The 22,344-nt window shown below is 40.5% G+C and overlaps 3 protein-coding genes across 7 annotated transcripts in view; all 3 read right to left on the bottom strand.

The window, feature by feature from the left end:
• Positions 1 to 1,598: 1,598 nt before the first annotated feature.
• On the bottom strand, positions 1,599 to 3,303 carry LOC307022846 (free fatty acid receptor 3). Its single transcript, XM_079655748.1, has one exon. It carries the CDS (start codon positions 3,075 to 3,077, stop codon positions 2,076 to 2,078), a length of 1,002 nt encoding a protein of 333 aa, XP_079511874.1. The 5' UTR covers positions 3,078 to 3,303; the 3' UTR covers positions 1,599 to 2,075.
• A 1,655-nt stretch (positions 3,304 to 4,958) lies between these two features.
• On the bottom strand, positions 4,959 to 11,918 carry tekt2 (tektin 2 (testicular)). Of its 2 annotated transcripts, XM_079653076.1 has the most exons (10): positions 11,555 to 11,918; positions 9,420 to 9,582; positions 9,154 to 9,279; positions 8,425 to 8,630; positions 8,189 to 8,332; positions 7,915 to 8,029; positions 6,305 to 6,412; positions 6,036 to 6,179; positions 5,850 to 5,929; positions 4,959 to 5,543 (listed from the first exon to the last, which is right to left on the bottom strand). In XM_079653076.1, exons 2-10 carry the CDS (start codon positions 9,573 to 9,575, stop codon positions 5,342 to 5,344), a joined length of 1,281 nt encoding a protein of 426 aa, XP_079509202.1. In that variant the 5' UTR covers positions 9,576 to 9,582; positions 11,555 to 11,918; the 3' UTR covers positions 4,959 to 5,341. The 2 variants fall into 2 exon arrangements, with proteins under 2 accessions (XP_079509202.1, XP_079509203.1); XM_079653077.1 differs by lacking the exon at positions 5,850 to 5,929.
• A 136-nt stretch (positions 11,919 to 12,054) lies between these two features.
• usf2 (upstream transcription factor 2, c-fos interacting) overlaps positions 12,055 to 22,344 on the bottom strand; it is a 16,276-nt gene continuing 5,986 nt past the window's right edge. For 2 of the 4 annotated variants that reach the window (XM_079653078.1, XM_079653080.1), the window contains exons 4-11: positions 17,272 to 17,391; positions 16,653 to 16,809; positions 15,944 to 16,028; positions 15,665 to 15,709; positions 15,158 to 15,216; positions 14,914 to 15,017; positions 14,311 to 14,439; positions 12,055 to 13,448 (exon numbers count right to left, since the gene is read on the bottom strand). In XM_079653078.1, coding sequence (XP_079509204.1) covers positions 13,359 to 13,448; positions 14,311 to 14,439; positions 14,914 to 15,017; positions 15,158 to 15,216; positions 15,665 to 15,709; positions 15,944 to 16,028; positions 16,653 to 16,809; positions 17,272 to 17,391 — 789 coding nt within the window. In that variant the 3' untranslated portion in view covers positions 12,055 to 13,358. The remainder of the gene's footprint in view (positions 13,449 to 14,310; positions 14,440 to 14,913; positions 15,018 to 15,157; positions 15,217 to 15,664; positions 15,710 to 15,943; positions 16,029 to 16,652; positions 16,810 to 17,271; positions 17,392 to 22,344) is intronic. The other 2 variants (XM_079653079.1, XM_079653081.1) reach the window with 1 other exon arrangement.

The following is a 22,344-nucleotide window of genomic DNA, read 5'->3' as shown; positions in this document are numbered from 1 at the left end:
GTATCCACAACAATGCTTGAACAAACATGCAGTGGCTCCAAAGAATGGGCAACACCTTCTTTTATAATTGTATTTACAGATGAGTTGAAATGAAGTCCTGGAGCCCTCATCTAATAAGGGTTTCTCTTTTTATAAACCAAACATTATCGGATTATGCAGAGGTAGAAGAAGTACTCAGATCTTGTACTTGAGTAAAAGTACCAGAGTGTAGGAATACTCTGCTACAAGTAAAAGTCCTGCATTCAAAATGTTACTCAAGTAAAAGTACAAAAGTGTTCGCATCTAAATATACTTAAAGTACCACAAGTAAAAGTAGTCATTGTGCAGATTGGTCCATTTCAGAATAATATGATATGTTTTATAATGATTGATCATGAAAGTGTTCTCAAAGCTGGTGAAGGTGCAGCTAGTTTGAATGACTTTGTATACTGCAGGGTAGCTTGTGGATTTACTCCAGGTGGAACTAAAGTCTCATTTAACACTTGATTATATTTCACATCATTCATCCACATCTGTAAAGTAACTAAAGGTATTAAATACATGTAGTGGAGTAGAAGTACAGTAGCATTTAATGGAAATACTCAAGTAAAGTACAAGCATCTCAATATTGTACTTAAGTATGTACTTAGTTACTTCCCACTTCTGGTATTCTGTATATATTAAAACAATTGCAATTACATTCCAAAAAAAATTAAGGAAGTTTTGAATTTTCTAAATAATACCCAAAGCTATACACAAAAGATGCTTATATAAGTCAAATGTATCTCTATTGCAAGTTCTGGTATCAAATCTAAAAATGAAAACCAATTCTTATCAGCAGCTGCATCAATGGTTGGTAGTAAAATGAGTCTGACACCGGTTATCAGTAAGTAGTGGCGTGTTTGACTTTGACATATCATTGGTTAATGAGGTGATATGTACGTGACTGTCAGGTTACATTTGTATTGTTCTCTGATTTTATTAATGATACTAGATGTTTCATGTTTTTGAATTTTGCTTATAATTCTTGCTGTATTGTATTTTCTTAGATGTAAGATGTCCATTCAATAATAACAGATAACAACTCATTAGACTGATTTAAAATGTATGATGCTTTGCTAACAAGTCTTTATTTAAAACATGACATTAGTATGTACCTTAACAGATTTACTGAAACGTTCCCCACTCTGTCTTGATTTGAACAAAGCTGACAATTATTTTGTATCTCCATGACAACCTCCTTCAGCTGTGTCCTAGCCAACAGAAAGTCATATTTTAATATAAAATGTATAGTCTCTAAAGATAAGAAACAATCTACATAACACATTTGAAAACATCCAACTTAATTTAATTTGACAGTTTATCTAATTAATATGTCCAGAAACCAATCAACTAGTAATCAAACAGATCTACATTGAAGTGTAAAACTGATTTCAAACATCAAATTGTTGATAAACCTACAGCCTCAGAAGGTGCAACTAATAACATGAACAACGTGCTGCAGGTGCCAAAACAAAACACAGTATATCTGTTGCACCTGTGTGTGAAGTCTTTTATGGACCCCCCCATTTTAAAGGCCCTTTCGGAAAGATAACGAGCAGTATGGTGTATTAATTGACCAGTTTGAGGTTGGAGCAGACACTATCCAGACACCAGATGGAGCCATGTGTCCTCACACTGACCACCTGATGTAAAGGTAAGCACGGTTTCCAATTACTGATTTAATACTAAGGTTTGATTAACTACTGCGTTTTTTAGAGAAAATCTTTTTCATTCCAAAGATGTGAATTTCCATCTCTGTTAATAGTTCCTTTTTACTGTATAATTATCAAAAACATTGACATAACATAGGTCATTTTGACACTGTATGCTGTTGGCAAAACAGCCTTACACTCTGTTTTTCTTATTTCATCTAAATGTGCTGGATATATGTCAGGAGGACTTTAACTGTATCTGAACCAGATGAGTGGTGATGTGGACATTTTCTGGAGCCGCTGAAAGGTACACACAACGGCTGACCGTTTTTATCCTGTTCCTGCTTTTGGATCCTTCACATTTTCTACCCGGGATACCTTTGGCCTCCCCCCACTGTGACCTCACTCATGGCTTTCTTTAGTCACCTGGGCCCCCGCCTGGCTCCTCTCAAGTAGTGTTTGTGGTGCCCTTGCATTAGCAACACCATTAGCGCTGTTAACTCGATGCCGACCCCCCTCAATCCGGCTGAATTGGCTTTGCCGTCCACACATTCTTCCCATGAACCCCCTTGACGACGCTGGCGACAGCATCATCATGACCACAGGCTCCAGGAAGACATTAAAGGAGCTGGTCAGCATGGCGTACGTCCTCCACTGAACATTTGCATGTTGAACAAACCCCACAATGTGCGAGGTGTTGTAGGGGGCATAGCACACCACGAACACCGCCAGTGTGGAGAGAGCAACAGTCAGAACCCTTCTCTTTCCCATGGGGCGCAAATTTGATCGCCATACCAGTGTGACGCAGCGCAGCGTGCAAAACGACGTCACGATAAGAGGCAAAATAAACAAGACGATGGCCATCTCCAGGCGTAAAGGCAGAAGAACAGCCAGCTGGGTGTCGTTGAAGTTGCCGTAGCATTCTAACGTGTCACCCTTAATGGAGACAAAGTTAGGCCCTCCTTCAGTCACCAGGGCAACACTGAGGTGAATGAGCACCAAGACCCACAAGGCAACGCTGATGAAGCAGGAGTTCCGAGCATGGCGGTATCTCTTGTAGATAATCGGGAATGCGATGCTGAGGTAGCGCCCCACTGTCACCACGGTGATGAACAGGCAGCTGGCATACATCGAGGAGAAGAGGAAGAAGCTGTAGATCGGGCAGACGGGTGCTGGTAGCATCCAGTTCTGAAGCAAGGTCTCCAGAGTCTTCACAGGAAGCCAGACCACCAGGGCCAAGTTGGCCAGGCACAGGTTGAGGGCGTAGACCACGTTGGGCGTGGCGCCATGTTTGCAGGCCTTGCGCACGTACACGAACAGGACCAGAAGGTTGGCGGGAAGACCCAGAAGGAAGGTAATGGAATAGACAGTGACTGCAACGCAGTCCTTGTAATCCACCTGCATGTCTTCAGTTTAGGACATGGACACTGCGGAGAGGTACAGGAAGTCCAACAGAATGGTACACTGCCTCTGATTTACCATGACAAGGACAAATCTCGAAAAGCTGACGGGAACGTCTTGACTAAAACACACAAAAAAAGCAGATTTCCTGAAAAATAGTTAGGATGTTCCCAAGTCCTCTTCTTTTATTAATCCCGTTTTCCTTATACATTCTCCATTGGTGGCAGCATTGTCCGTTTCCGAGCTTCTGTGGTGCCAGGATTCTCGATCTCTGAGATGCAAGCAACTTCTGTCTGAGACAGTGGGGGGGAAAGGAGGCAGTGGCAACAAAAGTGGGCAGGAAGGGGGCGAGGTGCACTGACATCATGACCGATAAGGAAATGCATCCGCTCAGGCAGAAGTAGGGGGCATTTAGCAGGCACCAGTCTGCCTTAATTGCCCTCTCGGTGTAGGGCAACAGACAGGTAGCATCTGGGCCCTTAAGTGAAATGATTCAGAATAATTCCACGTGTCAGGAAGCACATGGCCGGCCCCTTAAAGGCCAGGCTGTCTAAATGAACTGAAGAGCAAGGCAGTAAAGTCGTAAATGTGCTGAAGTTGATGGTCGATGCGAGAGCAGGACGGGTTGGGCTGTGGGAAAAGATGACTTGTTTGTGGCGCTTCTCACAGTTTTATGACAGAGAATGAGTTTTTTTAGTGTTTGTGTGCGTGTGTGTGAAAGTGAGTGTAAGAGAAGAGTGGGTGTGCCATGCAAAAGGCTTGTGGTGAGGAAAATGGAGCAGAAAATCCCTTTTTATTTGAGCAGACTGCAGAGAAGTGTTTTTCCAAGAAAAGACCAGCAGTGGTCGAAAACACGACTGTTGGCTGTTTGATTAGTCTATTGATCCACTGCTAAAGACAAATATGTTCATACTCTTCTGATACTTGTAAAGTAATGACTATATTTACCTAATTTATAACCCGAAGTGAAAGTAAATTAACACAGCCTTCACTCACTTCAAATATTGTTGCTCAGGTTTGTTTTTCAGGTCGCAGTGGGTATTTCCAACATGAGTCCATTGAGAGGAAAACAAGAGATAGACTTTTTGGACATAAATTATAAATTGAATTGATGGATATATGTTTTCTTATATGATTAAGAAAATAATGATGATCAAAATAATGATTCAATAAATGCATTTATATGGACCACACATCAGTCAGACCCTCATTTTGAAAAGCAACAGCTTGAATCTGCTGCCGAAATATGAGCACAAAATTACAAAATATAAATGTTTTAAAATAATTAAAATAGAAATAAATAAAAATAATATCAAATCTTTGGGACAAAAAAAACAAACTTCATCAATAGACTGTGAGATCAACTTTTTATGATGAGACAAATAAAATAAAATAAAGGAAGCTCAGACGAAGGTTTTGTGAGCATGCATTCAACATGTTTACACACAAAGCACACACATTTGTTGTGTCCTAGCAACCTGGAGGGAATTTCTGACCTCATTGGCTGAAGAAGAGTGTGTTTCAGTATAATGGTAAACATTTCCTCCGCCTGCTTTTCCTCTTTCCTTACCTGGGAGCCGTCCGGAGGTAAAGGGGCCTTGGACTGGAGAAGAACGATAATAACCTTGTATTATTTTGTTATCTCAGAGGCCGTGTTAAGTGCCTGTTTACCAGATTTTTTATCTAAACCCAGCAAACTGTCGGAGTCATTATCGCCATCTTCATCCTCCACACAGCATCAGTTGATCAAACAATATAACGAGGCAAAACAAAGCCATTACAGCTAATGGTCGGTTAAAGCTGTGACCTACAGTAACACCAACATGAATGCTTGTGGATTTTAGTAAACAATCACAGACAAGGAAATCGAACGCACAGATACAGCACTGTCAGACTCCATTTATTCATCAATACTATATTTAATTAAGAGGAAAAAAGCGTGTCATCCACAGTTTTTTCTGGAAAACTCAATTACACACAGAGAAAGTACATAATTAAACTCAAACAAGTTACACAAAATCAGGAAAATAAATATTTTGTATATTAACTGTTTTTGTTCAAATAAATAAATGGGATTAGGAAAAGTGTATTGTTCTTCAGCAGCTAATGATAAATGAAGGATAATGAACTAGTGCTTGGATTGGAAGATCATTTCAATTGTCCCTATTTCTCACAGAATACTATCTGCAGGGTTAAAAACATGATGCATGGAAAATGTAATGTGTTATGTCCCTGTGCTTTCAAATAGGATATATTATGTCATGTGACTAAGCCAACAGCTGCAGGTTGCTCCTACCGCTGGAGTTGGTGAGAGGAACCAGCAGCACGGGGGTCTTATCAGAGCAGGAGGGGGACGTGAGGCGGGTGCGGGTCGTCATGCTTCGTTGTTCCAGTGACAGGGCTTCCTGTTTCCTGGAGAGATCCTGCAGCATGCGGGAGTGATGGAGCTTCATCTTCTGCAGAGAGTGCCTGGTGAGCATGGTATGGGAGACACAAGTGGTTTAACGTGATTTTTTTCCTTTCTGGTATCCAAAACATTCCCACTATTATTTGTTAGATGTGTATTTTTCTATTTAGCTTCAGTGGTTTATTATCGGTTTGATATGCTGGGTTTAAAACATGTAGAGTACAAACTTAGGAGTCAATTCTCAGAAGGACTGAATCCCTATCATTTTGTGTGCTAAGATGTAATGTTTGACTTTTTTTTTTGCTCATGAAATTGTAGATAGCCCATTAGTTCCAATTGTTGATCATACAGACAAAATGCTGACTCACTGGGCTTCTGAGAGCTTCTGCTTCAAAGCTATTATTGTGGCCTCCAGCTGATGGACTTCATTAACAAGGCCGTACTGCACCTGGAAAAGGTAACAGAAAGGAAAATATGAAAGTAACATTAGTCCCAATAACCTAAACTGACCTGAACAATGCTGTTTCTTTCACTGCAGTGTGTTTTATATAAACCTCGTCTCTGCAGAGGTCCATGCCAGGTCTGTTGGTCCTGTTCTCCAGACGGGTGTGAGCCAGTTTCAGGGAGGCAGTCTTCGCCTGTAGATCTGCATCCAGACCATGGATGTCGCTCTCCATTTCTGCAATTTCATCTTCAGTCTTCAGGCAGAACAAAGACATATTTGACCTATTAGATACATGGCTGGTAAAGTGTGTGAAATGCCTGTATGCTTCATCTAAAATGCAGAACACAAAAACCTTTTTAAAACTATTGGTTCACTCACATTTTTGATTTGCCACTCCAGCTCATTGCGGGCCTGCTCTTCATGGTGGTTACGCTTACGGAGAGCAAACTCTGTGGCTCGGAGCTGAGAGTCCAACTCATTCTGCAGCTGAAGAAAACAGAAAAAACAACTCTCCTGTTATCTCCATCAGAACAACCTTCTGGATCCGCAACAGTCTGGTTTCAAGGCAGGTCACTCCACAGAAACTGCCCTCCTTGCTGTCTCTGAGGAACTGCACACGGCTAAAGCAGCCTCCCTCTCCTCTGTCATCATCCTTCTGGACCTGTCTGCTGCATTCGACACGGTGAACCATCAGATCTCTACAAAAACTTGGAGTTTCAGGCTCTGCACTTTCCCTCCTCACCTCATACCTCAAAGACCGTACCTACAGGGTAACTTGGAGAGGGTCCGAGTCCGACCCTTGTCAATTAACTACAGAGGCAACTCAGGGCTCTGTCCTTGGTCCCCTCCTCTTCTCCCTGTACACAAACTCGCTCGGATCAGTCATTAGCCCGCATGGTTTTTCATACCCCTGCTACGCTGACGACACCCAATTAATTCTGTCCTTTCCCCGCTCAGAGACCCAGGTCGTCGCACGCATCTCTGCTTGTCTAACTGACATCTCTTGGTGGATGTCTGCTCATCACCTCAAGCTCAACCTTGACAAGACTGAACTGCTTTTTCTTCCGGGAAAAGATTGTCCCACTCTTGACCTAACAATCAACATCGGCCCCTCTGTTGTTTCCCCGACTCAGACTGCAAGGAATCTGGGTGTGATCCTAGATAACAAACTGTCCTTCACTGCAAACATTGCTGCTACAACCCGCTGCTGCAGATACACGCTTTACAACATCAGGAGGATACGTCCCCAGCTGTCCCAGAAAGCGACGCAGGTTCTGGTCCAGGCTGCGAAAGGATCTGGCCCTTCCTACATCCAGGACATGGTTAAACTGTACACCTCAGCACGTGCACTCCACTCTGCATCAGCCAAACAGCTCGCTGCAACTGCACTGCGAGGGGGACCCAAGTTCCCATCAGCAAAAACACGTGGGTTTGCTATTCTGGCTCCAAAATGGTGGAATGAGCTCCCCATTGACATCAGGACAGCAGATAGCTTGCACATCTTCCGTTGCAGACTGAAAACTCATCTCTTTCGACTCCACTTCGAGCGATAGAATTACTAACAAAGAACTTATATACTAATAAAGGGCTGGTTTATCTCAAGCCAGTTGAGTAGCACTTGAAATGTTTTAGCTCTATGAAACCTGATGTAGTTATATGATTCTGTTTTCTTCAAGTTTGTATCTTCCTGGTCGAATGTACTTACTGTAAGTCGCTTTGGATAAAAGCGTCAGCTAAATGCAATATAATGTAAAAAATAAATGGATTGCAAAAGAGCCATATTTCACACTGTTGACCAATATCAACCAAGAGATTGTTCATTTAAAATCCCCTGCTTTCATCGTTGCGTTACTAAATGCAAAATAATTTTTGTAAATGCTTTGTATTAAACGATATACCACAATTGAAAAGTAACTAATCAGAACATAATGCACTGTATATTTGCACTACAAATACTAAACTAGCGGGTGTAATTATAGTGTACACACCTGGGCTCTGGTGAGACTCATGTCCTCCCTCATTTGCTGGGATACCTGCATGGCCTCCTGAGCACAGGCCACATTATACTGGCTGAACTGGAGCCATTCCTGGGGGGTGGAGGAACTAATAACAAAAGACAAACTTATTTCAGCATTTAAGCTATAAGGCCAGAGAAAGTTCAAAAAGAGGCATCATTAGCTTAAATCTAAGAGTTTTTGGCTGTTGACTACAGTTTTAGTAAAATGGTTGAAATCCCCATGTAGAAATGCCACTATGCATTACCCTGGTGGTATGTGAATTGGGTTGGTTTTCAAGGAGATCTGAGGAGACTTTATAGTAAGTGACAGGCAGGACATATCAATGTCCAGGGCGTCCATCTTGTTCTGGATATCACCAGTCAGCTGGTGGCGATTCTCCTGCAAAACACTAGGAAACAAACAATTAAAGTTAGTCTGGTCAAAAGCAAAAAAGTGAAAAGATCCTACTTTAATTGTTGCGTCCAATCATTCACACTCTACCACAGGTGCTCGAAGGCCTTTTCTATGTGCTGCTGCAGAACTTGCTGCACTCTTTCAATCAGCTCCACTTCCTTTTTCAGCTGTACGTCCACTGGGTCATGGGCGAGCTCGAACCCTCGCCGGCTGTCCCTCAGCGTCAGGCACTCACTGCTGACCTCCAGGGGGACGGAGGTCGCAGCCAGCGCCTGCTCCGTCTGCTCCTTACACTGTCCCAACACACACCACACTGACACTGTCACCGCACTGCACCGCCAGACTCAAGGAACACCTCAACGCATCATTTAAGGGTTTCTCTTTAGAATTTCAAATGTAATGATTCTAAGAATATGTATACTTACTCCAAGGGAATAACACAGATATATATACAGTATTAGTCAAACAATTAAAGTGACACCCAAAAGCAAAAATAACTACTGTTCCTCTTTCATTAATAAATATGTGTGTTTTGATGGGAGATACTGAGTGTTTGAGATATCATAGAAATATCTGTTTTCTCTCCACTTTAATGTAATTAGATGGCATTCGTAATTGAGGTGCTTAAAGCGCCCAAAAATACATTTGAAAAACTCAACACCAAACTTTTTTTTAACACTTTGCACTGTTGGAGCATTAGCACTACATAGAAGCGAAGCACAATAGGATTTATTTAAGTTGGGAATCAACTGTCCATCTGAAACATAATGACATCTTTGTACTATTATGAACATAAAATTAGAAAAACTTGATTACCAGGGTCAGAGCATCCATCTCTTCATCCACTTTCTGTGCGCAGGTTTCCAGCGTTTCCTTCCACCGGGCAACATTCCACGCCCTGTCACTCAGCCTGCGAGAGGTATCGGTGTCATCACAGGTTGTCTACAGAGAAAAGGGGAGAACATGACTGGAGGGGGGTTGATTTAAAGTGGAATGTTTGGAGTTATAGTATATTCTTCATCTTGTGTAGTGACCCTGACTGTCTGGATTTCTGGTAAGCACCATCTCCAACATGAACCCACCTTACAGTTGGTTTCGTTGCGTAGTGACCTCCCTTCCTGCCGGATCACATTGGAAACATACCGCTCATGCTCCGCTGTGGCAGACAGCTGCTGGTTGTTGCTGTTCCACTCTGACACACTGTGGCGCAGGCTGGGCTTTGCAAGGAGTGCAGACATCCTACTACTGCAACATACAAAACATAATAATAATAATAATAATAATATTATAGCAATACTGTAAATATTGCTGTAATGTTACAGTAACTTTTGTTGTTACTGTACAATATTTTGGGGTGAAAATATCAGGAGCAAGAGGAGAGAACCGCTGTGACCTTTAACAGATTATTTAGGTTTATAAACATTATTATTGCCGTTTTGTTTCCCCTAAAAGTTCATATTTTATTTCGAGATTGAGTTGCAGTATTATATGGATAAACAGCTTCAACAGTCAGCGGACCAAATGGAGGAGAGAGATTCGGAATGTCCTCACCCAAATCGAGGACCAAGGATGAAATTGAGGCTCAACTGACCCTACCGGGCACACCAAGGCATGTTGGTAAGGATTTGGTTTGACACTTTACTTTTGACATGTAAAGCTGAACATGTATTTTAATTCCACATGTTTTGTGTGTGTGCTTCATACATGTATGATCTCTGTAGTATTTCATTGTTCAGTTTTGAAGTAGAAAACATTTTTAATGATATGCTGCCTTTTCCATTTTGTCCACTTCTCTTGCAGGGGACCCTTTTACTTTCACATAATTACAGAAGATGTACTGTTGTGATTTGATGTTGTGACCTCACTACTTGTGATTTTGTATTTTAATTGGTCTGTTGTATTTGAATCCGTCATGAACTGTTGTATTTATATCAGTTACGAACTGTTGTATGTATATCAGTTATGAACTGTTGTATTTATATCTGTTATGAACTGTCCTAAGTTCAAGTTTATTTAAATTGTATCCCAGTTTTTGTTTATCGTTTCAAGTAGCACCTATTGCAAATGAGACAAGGATCTAAAATTGGCCAAAGAGAAAACTGCAGTAATATACTGTTTTAATGCATACACTACTGTAAAATTATACTGTATACAGAACAGTAATGTATTGTTATTTCACAATACCAGTATTGTATTTACAGTGTGAAGTTAATAAAGGGCTTATTGTAATGTTAATAAAACACGATTCTTAGAGTCAAGATGATTATACACTTTAAAAAAGAGTCTTCAACATTTTATCCCGTTCATGGTAACAAATCCCACTCTAAACTAAATGATGTCCCTTTAAATTTACAGGATTTGCTCTGGAAAGCAAATAGAGAGAGAGAGAGAGAGAGAGAGAGAGAGAGAGAGAGAGAGAGAGAGAGAGAGAGAGAGAGAGAGAGAGAGAGAGAGAGAGAGAGAGAGAGAGAGAGAGAGAGAGAGAGAGAGAGAGAGAGAGAGAGAGAGAGAGAGCTCTGCATTCATATTTTATATACATTTAACAGAGCCATAATTAACAACTCAGTTACTTAAATCATATTTACCTTTTTAGAGGAAAGTAATTAATTTGGAGACTTTAATTTGACATATTTGTACTTCAGTTCTTGAAATGTAAATAACCTATTCTATTATAGGCTACATTTGGTGGGTGGTTAATTTCTTAATTAATGATATAAATATGAATTAAAAAAATAATTTCAGCTTAGTTAAAACTACCCAACATCGTATTTAGCACTTACACTTACATCTTCAGTATCACTTTGAATATTACTGAATACAATTGTATTGAATACGTTAACTTTTAACTGTGACCATGTTAACTCACTTGGAGATAGGCTTACTTGCTGCTACCATACAGGCACAGTTCATATAACGAAGTCTAGTATGAATGCAGGACACTTAGGCATTCGGTTGTAGGACAACTTTTGACAGATACATAAAGATGACGCGGTAGAATCACGTTTAAGTAAACGGGACGACAAATAAATTAAACCAACAAATAACACTGTTGCCATAAAACTGCTCCTTAAGTGCCATTGTTTTTCACAGGGCCATAAAGTGTAGTTACTCCCACAACTACCATCATTAGCTACTACTGCTCTTAGCAAACTTGAAACACCGCGAGAAACTTTAAAATCTCATTCTAATGTACATTTTTAGATCACATTTTACTCACCGATATTCTAGAATGTTCAGAGTCGGCGCGTGCTGATGCTTCAGGACGAAGTTTCTGTAGCAACGTCTCCAGGCAACGAGCCGATACAACGCTCGAGTAAAAGCTTTAATAATTGAAATGCTGAGTCAACGTTAGTAACGCCATTCTTTTACACCTTCAGCAAACTAAGTACTCTACGTAAAAGGCAAGTTACAAATATATCTACTGTTGAATGTTTAAAATGAACAACAATAGTGAAAAAGATATACAGGAAATGTCATAAGTAAAAATGTGCTTCAAATGTAGCTAATTGGTATATTTTTAATATTTAGCTTATTATCCTGAGTTTGTGACATAATGTGTCAAAAAAACGTTATATATAATTGTAAACATGTTTATATGTAAAAACATAAGCCAGAAAATATTCCAAGTAAGGTATCTTGATAGCTGTTCAAAGGTAACTAGAAATACATAAAACATAGGCATCTGCGATAAACAACACTCATTATATGGCTCTGCACTCAGGTATAAACACTTGTTTTATTGTATCAGAATTAGTCATGCCAGTGGTTATATTTCCATGCTGAGGTGACTTTCAGTGTAGACAACAGCTGGTTAGTTACAACTATCACCACTCACATCCAAACCACTCACATCCAAACTAATCTCCACATTCCTGACCATGGTGGTTTTCTGGTCTTTCTGTCAGCAGCAAAGGTCCACAAAGTTTAGGGAATTGCAAAAAAAGCCACCTTGGGTGTGTCCACTAAAATGCAGTATGAATAGTGGTCCAACAGAGACTGAACCTCTATTTCAGTGCATTACACCAGTAGCCTATTAAGCAGATATACAAACCAACTATTATTTTAATGCCGTTAAGAAATGACTCCCACCTCATCTCCTTATTCTCATTATGTGTACATTGCACCCAATAGGGACACATAAGAGATCCAAACTCCAAGACTTCATGGAGTCTGGGAACCACTTGCAGTGCACTATCCCAATTACCTGAGCTATGTTAACACCCATACTCTCCAGCAGGCTTCAATTAAGGCCTAGCACTCAAAATAAAACCTCCTTGACTCGAAGTTGCTTTGACTGTCAGAAAAGTAATATATATTTTTCTTTTTTAATATTCACCGACATTAGGTTTATAAAGTTTTGTGATCTGTGCTCGGTGCTTGGAGTGTCAGTGTAGAGGCAGAAATTGTAAAAAGTTACCTCAAATTGCACACAGATCAACTATTTATATGTGACCCCACTGACAGTAAAACTATATTTAGTAACAGTTTATGAGCATTATCCAAAAAATGTGTTTTTGAATCATTTCTGGAACCAGCTGACTTTTTTTGTTCTGTGTACATATTCCTTAAACACTAATAAATTAAAAGTAAATGGGAGCTATCATTCATGTCACATTTAGTAGTTCCATCACAGCAAATGTCAACAAAAAGGGAAGAAGTAGAGGCTTGCGGTTCCATTAAAAAAGGTGAAATAATTAAAAGTAACATTTCCTGTGGCAGTTTTATAATTTAAAGTAAAAGAAAATATGCTGGAGCTGTGCAAAGGTTCCTTGAAGCAGAGGTGAGAGGTTCAGTGAGTTACACAGTTAACGGATTTCAGAGCGTTCAGCCTTCAACAGCTGGAGGTGGAGGAGGCGTTTGCAGTCCTTCATTGTTTCTTTTCTCCGAACCCTGTGTGTGTCGGTTTGTGTGGTCCAATTACAGCTGGAAATTGTCTCTAGTTGTACTTCCTTTCATGGTATTGTTCAGGTGGGTGGGAGGATGCAACACTGTGTTTGTGAGGTTAAGTGTCCAGTTCACAATTACTGAGGTGTCGCATCTCCATTCACTTCTACGCCGTGCTGCTGTAGCTGCGCTCGAAGCAGTGCATTATCATTCTTCAGCTCCTCAATCTAGGAGAAAAAGGTAATTAGACACAAAGAAAAATGTCACCTTTTTTTATCCTTGAAAAGTTTACAGGCACATTGTATTTTCCTATACTTTCCAAGATTCTTTGAGATATACTGTGCATTTCATATGTCAAAATAGGCTGCCTTGTGCCAGAGATGGAGTACTCGAGTGCCGATTTTCGGGAATCGTGACTCGACTCGGACTCACGCACTAATTGACGCGACTCGGACTTGGACTCGTGAATTCTCACGTACGCTGACTTGGACTCGTGAATTTCCCCCCCCACGATGACTCGGACTCGACTTGTACATTGACGCTCTGACTTGGACTCGGACTCAGACTCCTGAATTAATAATATTAATAATAAGCTTTATATTTGTATAGCATCTATTACAAGAATTGTAGCCAAACTCGCTTCATAGCAGTTCAATAGACAGATTAGTATAACATGACAGTATAAAAGCAATGTAGAGGAGCAGCTACATTTCAACACATATATCCACGAAGATTAATATATGAAGACTTGTGACTCGGACTCTTCTTAGGTGACTCGGACTTGGACTCGAACATAGGTAATGATGACTCGGACTTGGCTCGGACACTCCTTGGGTGACTTGGACTCGAACACAGGTAATGATGACTCGGACACTCCTTGGGTGACTCGGACTTGGACTCAGACTCGAAGAGAGGTGACTCGAGAGTGACTTGGACTTGTGAATTGGTGACTTGACTACAACACTGCCTTGTGCTCACAGTCCTTGTATCGCAAATGTTTTTCTTTCCATTGCAACAAAATGAAGGGTTAGACATCTACATTCAATTTGAGTGATCACGATTATGTACAGGTTTAAATGGGAAGTGAACCTGTTGTCTAAGCAGCTCGTTGTCCATCTCCACCCGCTCCACCTCTTTGTAACTCTCCTGCAGTCGCTGGTTACTCTGACGCAGCTCTCTGATGTAGTCGCAGGCTTTGGACAGGATGCCTCCTTTACTCTAGACGATAAAAGAAAGAATTGGTAAAACATGACTCATCTTTTTTCCTCCCATTGTGTCACTAAGAAACATCTGTACTGAACTGTTCGCTAGTGGCTGACTACCAAATAACAGAGCCTAATTTCCTTTCAACTGTGAGGCATTGGATGTGGTTACACCTTTGGCATCAGTAATTCAAGCAAGAATTAGGTGAAAAGACGTGAAAAGTGCAAAAAATATGCTAAGGTTAGTTTTATCAGTCTGGATGTAATCCAGCTTCAAAATCCATAGAAATGCTAATGAAACAAAAATATCACAGACAAAGCTGACACCTTCAGGCCAAATTTGGACACATTAGTCCATAAAAACCCAGATTTTTCGAACCAGATTTCATTAATAAAAAGATTAATTAACAGGTGAGCCATTTGTTAAAATTGTACACGTTTTAATAATATATATGAGCTTTTAGAAAATATTATTTGGAAGGCTGTTTACTTTTAAACTCACCGCTCCAGTCCTGCTGTCTAAGCTACAGTCGGGGATGATTTTTGAAAGCGTGACAATCCAGTTGTTAATCTTGTCTCTTCTTCTTCTCTCCACTGCAAAGGAAGGAAATACAACATTTAAAGAAATGTCATCATAAGGCTGTTATGTACAAACAAAGCTCACGCCCTAAATCTACATCAAGATGCAACTACTAGCTGTGTAGCATTGGCAAAACAGAAAAAAAAGTACATGCCTTCATTGTGTTGTGCTCTTCGCCTCTCATCTCTGGGCGCCCGTGGACCCTCCACCTTCCTGTAAAGACACATCAGAGCAAACATACAACGTTTTTATAAATGACACACATTTTCTCATTATAAAATAAAGTAGATTTCAACATTAACCAAATCTCTGACTCTTGAACTAGAATCCCGTTAAAGGGGAACACATATCTATTGAAAGATGCAAATACATAACATGTATTTTAGCTGATTTCTTTATCCAAAGAGACAAAGTTTCATATACAGTTGACATGCCCATGGTAACAACTGTGGTTGTTAACAAACATGTCGACTGCAAACCACTGACCCTACGATTGGTAGCATCCATCTGAGCTACAGCCGCACATCTAAACAAATGCTTTGACTTTAGCTTTATATCTTTGGCTGGTTAACGATTGGTGCCCAAATGCACCATTCATCTTTAGTAGCTTTTGGGAAGGAAGACGCAGCACAGCTGAACCATATGTGAAAGTTCTTCTCACCAGTTAGAACTGCCATGCTGCAGCATCTCGCTTTCACCGAGGTCTCTGGGGATGGCAGGTAAGTAGGACACAGTGTGGTTTTCAGACTTTTGATGTTTTGATTTGTTTGGTTGTTCAGTTGTACACACAATTACAAAACTAATCATTCAGAAAGGGAAGGAAGAGGTAGAGATCCCCCGTGAAGAATCAGGGTAAGGGGGGGTGAGAAGTCGGCCAAACACGAGGGGAGAGAGTTATGGTGATTCTGATGAATGCTGGGAAGTGTTTAGTTATACTCACGCAGTGTAGGTGTGTGTGCGGGGTGCGAGGGAACGAGGGGCCGCCTGTAGTACCTCAGTGGGGCTCATCATCACGTAAAACTGGCCTGGATTTTAAGAGACAAAAAAGGAAAATTAATTTGTCCTTAAGTAATAATTGATTTTCCTTTTTTTTTTACTGACCATGTAATGTATGCTGGTGTATTAGGGCTATTGTAAGTACAATATTTTAAGTAAATACCATACCTGGGAAATATTCGAAGAAAAATCTCTAAGAAAAAAATAATTGTAATTTAAAATCCAAAATGTGCGTGACGTTTTTTTGTGTCAAGGAAAAATGAGTGTTTCCTTTTACAAGGTTGGATCCACCTCATCACATCACAAATGTAAAAACAAGGAATTCCTCTTGTTCATGTGAGGAAGTGCAAAAGTTCCGAATGTATGTTGTTTTCTTACAAATAGGCTTAATCTAAGGCAATATCTCTTTAAAATATTTACGCTGATTCTGGGCTAAAATACCTATTATCTCCTTAAGCTAAATCCCAGAAAGTAAATATGATTAGCTGATCCACTGGACGCATAATGCACGGCCATGCGTGTGATGCGATGAGGATAAGAAAGATGATACATGTTGTCAATCATCATTAGAAGCCTCTTATTTCATATCTATTTGTCTGTCCTTATTTTGTAAAACAAGGTGTCCCATTAGGAGGGAGGCTGCTGTTTCCCACCTCCTGCCTGAGCTATCGTAGGGTCGGAGGTGGTCTGCACCGACACGGCGGTTCCATCGCTGACGGTGGTGGCAGGGAAATAAGCGAAACGCGTCTCTCCTCCCACCGTCTCCCCCCCAGGACTGCCCCCATTACTGAAAGGGTTCTGGATGACAGCCTGGCAAAAGGTAGATTCACACAGTAAACAACCAGTACATGATATGCGCTAATGCTATGTATGTCTTTTTAATAATTAAAAATAATAATCATAATCTGTATAGCACCTTTCAAGACATGCAGCACACATTTCTTTACAACAAGCAAAACAATGGATATTGAATTAACATTAAAACAGGGATAGAATTTCAAATTAATGAAAAAGAAAACAGATTTCATAAAAGTAAAATCAAGTAATAATAATAATAATCAAGATAAAAAAGACAATAGAATGCATAAAACAATATGGAAAATATACTGACAGATTATCAAAAAACAAATAGAAAGAAAAAAAATGAAAATCAGTTCCCATACTTGCAGCCTGCTTATATAAATGGTGCGGCATCTACTCTGCGCACCATATGCATGAGACAACCCCCCCCCCCCTTTACACCTGCTTCCGCCTCTCAGAGCGTTCACCCACCTGTGCCACTGCCTGGGGGGCTCCAGCAAACGCTGCAGCAGAGACCACACTGACGGCCCCTGACCCATCAGCTGAGGCTTCCAACTGATCGTCTGTCACCTGAACCACACGGTACGTCACCTGCAGGCAGAACACAGGAAATGTTTCAAAAAGGAGTAGTCACACTTATTAGACATTTTGTAGATTTAACTGCACACATTTAATATGAAAAGAGCTTGTTAGCAAAAACCAGCCAACTTCACTCTTCACTCCTAGTTTTTCCAAAAATCCAAAGGTTCAACAATCCTTTAGATTTCCTACTGTTTATTTTGTTTTTAAGTGTGAATAAATATCAGGGGTCTCATCTGTTTTCTAATGACACAGTGGGGAGTTATGGTTATTTCTAGCGTGCAAATGAATCAGTATGTGTGAACACGTTTTAACCTGGGAGCATTTCTAACATACTAACCAAAGGGCTTGTAATCATCCATCAGCACTCTGAACATTAACCGTTAGCTAAACCTCTCAACGGAACATGGTTATCTAATCTTAGCATCTGTAACTTGGCGTGGCAGGCTTGCAAAGCTCTGAATTTCCCAACATGTGGGAGTGGTGTGTGAACGGGCTGTAGAGAGAACTATAATCAGCGTTACAATACATGAATGGGTTGTGTTTTTTTTTAGCTTTACCAAAACTGCTACAATGCAAACTGCAATGGTTAGCATGCCTTTGTATGAAAAGCAAAACAGCCAGAATCGGAATACTCCTGTTCTGTCTTCGTTAAAACCTCTTAAAGAGCATCTTGCAGGTTTTTATTTTTTCTACATTTATGCTTAAACTTGCTTGAAAATTACAATTAAAAAAGTGAATGCAGGATTTGATATGTTTTACGAGACATAAGGGCAGGAATTCAGAGGGAAAGGAGCAATTTTGAGCTCTGCTCTTAAAAACGGCTTTTTTTTAAGGTCATACGTCAAACGCGTCATATTACATCACACAGGGGAAACATCTCCGCTCTCTGACCGCGGGTATAGTGGAGTTACGTTGAGTTGAGCGGTTGTGTTTTAAGGAGCTGTTATTTTTCGGTAGTTTTACATTGTATTTCCCCATTTGTAATCATGGTGCAGTATTGTGTTTGTGCAGGTTGCACAAATACCAGCCTGTCAGGACATCGAGTCCACAGTAAAAAGGACCGGAGCCAGCGTTCGTTCCTGCAGTAGGGCCTGGCTCATTTCGTGGCATCTGCAGGCAGTGGCAAGTACTTCCGGCATCTGCCACAGAGGCCGCTACTCCGTGGTATCTGTGGCAAGTATATGCCACAGATGTGGTATCTGTGGCAAGTATATGCCACAACCATGCCACAACTTGCCGTGGCAAGTATATGCCACAACCATGCCACAACTTGCCGTGGCAAGTATATGCCACAACCATGCCACAACTTGCCGTGGCAAGTATATGCCACAACTTGCCGTGGCAAGTAAATGTCACAAGTTAAGAGAAGGTTTATGGTAGCTGCCACTCACCTTCCGTGGCAAATGCTGATATTTAAACCCGTATTTATCGCGTAAAATGTTGCTGTTTTGGCATGACTTTATCGGACTGATCTGTACACAAGACTGATGATCTGTTACTGATGGTCCGATCTCTATTTTTCAAAAAGATTAAACATTATATGTTCTCTAGAATTTACTTGGAGAACGTGGTTTGTTAAAATAAATAAACGTGCTATTTTTATGATAATACTCAAGATATATTATTAGTAAGTTGACATAAAGATCTAACATTGTTGACCAGAGGTGGGAAATAGGCTAACTTGTATACTCAAGTAGCCTACTGTACTTGTGATTTAGAAATAGCCTACTTGTACTTTAGTTGAGTATGTAAATGGTATGTTACGTAGTCTTACCCCACTACAATTCAGAGGTAAATTGTGTAATTGTAGCCTACTCTCCTACATTTATTTAATACGCTACCTTTAGTTACTTACTACAGCTACTGCTGTTTGGTGCCAAAACACAGTTTTTGAGGAGGACAAGGATAAGGATAAGGAAAACCAAGCGCAAAGCCTACAAGCACTGAAAAGCTGGCAAGGGGAGACGGATGAGCATGACTCAGCGTTCTGTCAAGAACTCGAACAATATAAATTGTTCGCCAGTTTCAAAACGCAATAAAAGGGTGGATAAAAAAGCATGCATTGTGTCTTGATTTTTAATATACTGTCATGATTGTCTTAACGGAATAACATGGTTTGTTTAGATTCACTGATATCAATATCTAATAAGAATAATCTGAAGCATTTAAATAAAAATGTTCAACCAGAATTAAAATATTAAACAACAAAACAGATACAATGACATTAATCTGTTTATTAACAACGAAAATAATACAAATTAAGTACATATGCCTGGATTTAAAATAACACATTTATAAATGTGTACAATCAAATATAACTGTCCTTTGCCTCATTTATAAAATATAAATCTTAGTATCTCACTAGCAGTGGCAACTGCAATCAGTTACAGCTGCCCTAAGTCTGTAGCCAAGTCTAATAACACCATTGTACACGTTGCTGTATCAATACAGATATTTATTTTTTAATTATTTGTCTTTACTAGTAACAATACACCTGGTTATCGTAGCAAGCAGTGGAAACTCCCCTCAAGAAGCGGCAATTGCCAAGGGCTTGCGTTGCAACGCTCACTTGCCAACATTTCTTTTTTTATTACAATATAGGCCTATGTTTAGCCTACTATCATAGATATAGCACCTTTGTTTATTTTAGCAAACCACGTAGGCTATTCCAAGTAAAACTGAATATAAATTATAATTTATTATCTTTTTGAAAAACAGAGATCGCACATCAGTCCTGTGTACAGATCAGTCCGATAAAGTCATGCCTAAACAGCGACATTTTACACGATAAATACGAGTTTAAATATCAGCATTTGCCACAGAAGGCGAGTGGCAGCTACCGTAAAACTTCTCTTAACTCTGGCATCTTGTGGCAACTCCCGTTCAGCATGCGCAAATGCCACGGCAAGTTGTGGCATATACTTGCCACGGCAAGTTGTGGCATATGCTTGCCACGGCAAGTTGTGGCATCTGTGGCATTTACTTGCCACGGCAAGTTGTGGCATATACTTGCCACGGCAAGTTGTGGCATCTGTGGCATATACTTGCCACAGATGCCACAGAGTAGTGGCCTCTGTGGGAGATGCCACAAATGCCAAGGCACATGCCACGGCGAGTAGTGGCAACACTCATTGTGTTCTAGTATGATAAATAAAATAACATTGTACCTTGAAAATCAATGCATTCGTTCATTTGACACGTTGGTGGTTTTAGGTAGGCTATACAGCGACCCCTGGCGGTTCTAGTGTGAAGTAAAAGTAGAAGTAGCCAACCTAAATGTTGGAATACTCTGTTACAAGTAAAAGTCATGCATTAAAATGTTACTCAAGTAAAAGCACAAAATGATTAGCATAACAATATACTTAAAGTGCATATTAAATGTTTTCATTATAATGATTGATCATGAAAGTGTTCTCAAAGCTGGTAAAGGTGCAGCTAGTTTTAATGACTTTGTATACTGTAGTAGGGTATCTTGTGAATTTACTCCAGGAGTAACTATAAAGTCCGATTTAAGACTTGATTATATGTATCATCATTAATCAGAATCTGTAGTAAGTAACTAAAGGTAGCGTATTAAATAAATGTAGGGGAGTAGGCTACAATTACACCATTTACCTCTGAATTTTAGTGGGGTCAGTAGCCTACTACGTAACATACCATTTACATACTCAACTAAAGTACAAGTAGGCTATTTCTAAATCACAAGTACAGTGCTTGAGTATACAAGTTAGCCTATTTCCCACCTCTGGTCAACAATGTTAGATCTTTATGTCAACTTACTAATAATATATCTTGAGTATTATCATAAAAATAGCACGTTTATTTATTTTAACAAACCACGTTCTCCAAGTAAAATCTATAGAACATATAATGTTTAATCTTTTTGAAAAATATGATCGGACCATCAGTAACAGATAATCAGTCTTATGTACAGATCAGTCCGATAAAGTCATGCCAAAACAGCGACATTTTACGCGATAAATAGGCTACGGGTTTAAATATCAGCATTTGCCACGGAAGGCAAGTGGCAGCTACCGTAAACCTTCTCTTAACTCTTAACTTGTGGCATTTACTTGCCACGGCAAGTTGTGGCATATACTTGCCACGGCAAGTTGTGGCATATAAGTTGTGGCATATACTTGCCACGGCAAGTTGTGGCATGGTTGTGGCATATACTTGCCACGGCAACTTTTGGCATCTGTGGCATATACTTGCCACAGATACCACATCTGTGGCATATACTTGCCACAGATACCACGGAGTAGCGGCCTCCGTGGCAGATGCCGGAAGCACTTGCCACTGCCCGCAGATGCCACGAAATGCGCTTGCCGTCTCTCCGTTCCTGGGTGCGTTGTGCATCCACCTCCCTGCAGCACATACTCTCCAAAGCTTTATCAGGAAACCGTATTACTTCTCTCTCCTCCCCCCCCCCCCCCCCCTTCGTTGCTCTCTCTCTCTCCCCTCCGGTACACGGCACCGTAAGACATAGTGTCGAGTTGCATTAGGTAACGCTGTGGTGGCTGTACTGCTCCAGCCGTCTCCTTTGTGTTTGTTTGTTTCCCCCTGTCTGTGTTGTTTGTGTGGGCGTGGTGGCTGTCACTCCTGGCTCCCGGCTCAACCTCCACTCACCTGCTGCAATCAGCTGTGCACCCTCCCCGACTACACACCTGCTTTCCATCAAGCCATTTACAACGGCATATCAACGGAGGCTCCACAACCTTTCTCCGCCAGATCGTCAAGTATCAGCCGTATCTCGCGTCTCCACTCCGGTACACAGCACCGTATTGTGGAGTTGCATTAGGTAACGCGAGATACGGCTGATACTAGTCCTGCCAGTAACGTTACTATATTATCAATGCTACGTTAGTTATAGCCTGATATATGATAGCTAACTTTACAATGTTGTGATGTGACATTAGCTAACATTCTGTAGCTAACGCCGGTCACTCACCAAGATAGCTG

This window comes from Notothenia rossii (assembly GCF_949606895.1).
Source record: "Notothenia rossii genome assembly, chromosome: 10".
Lineage (NCBI taxonomy): Eukaryota > Metazoa > Chordata > Actinopteri > Perciformes > Nototheniidae > Notothenia > Notothenia rossii.
This window is presented reverse-complemented; position numbering and strand designations above follow the sequence as displayed.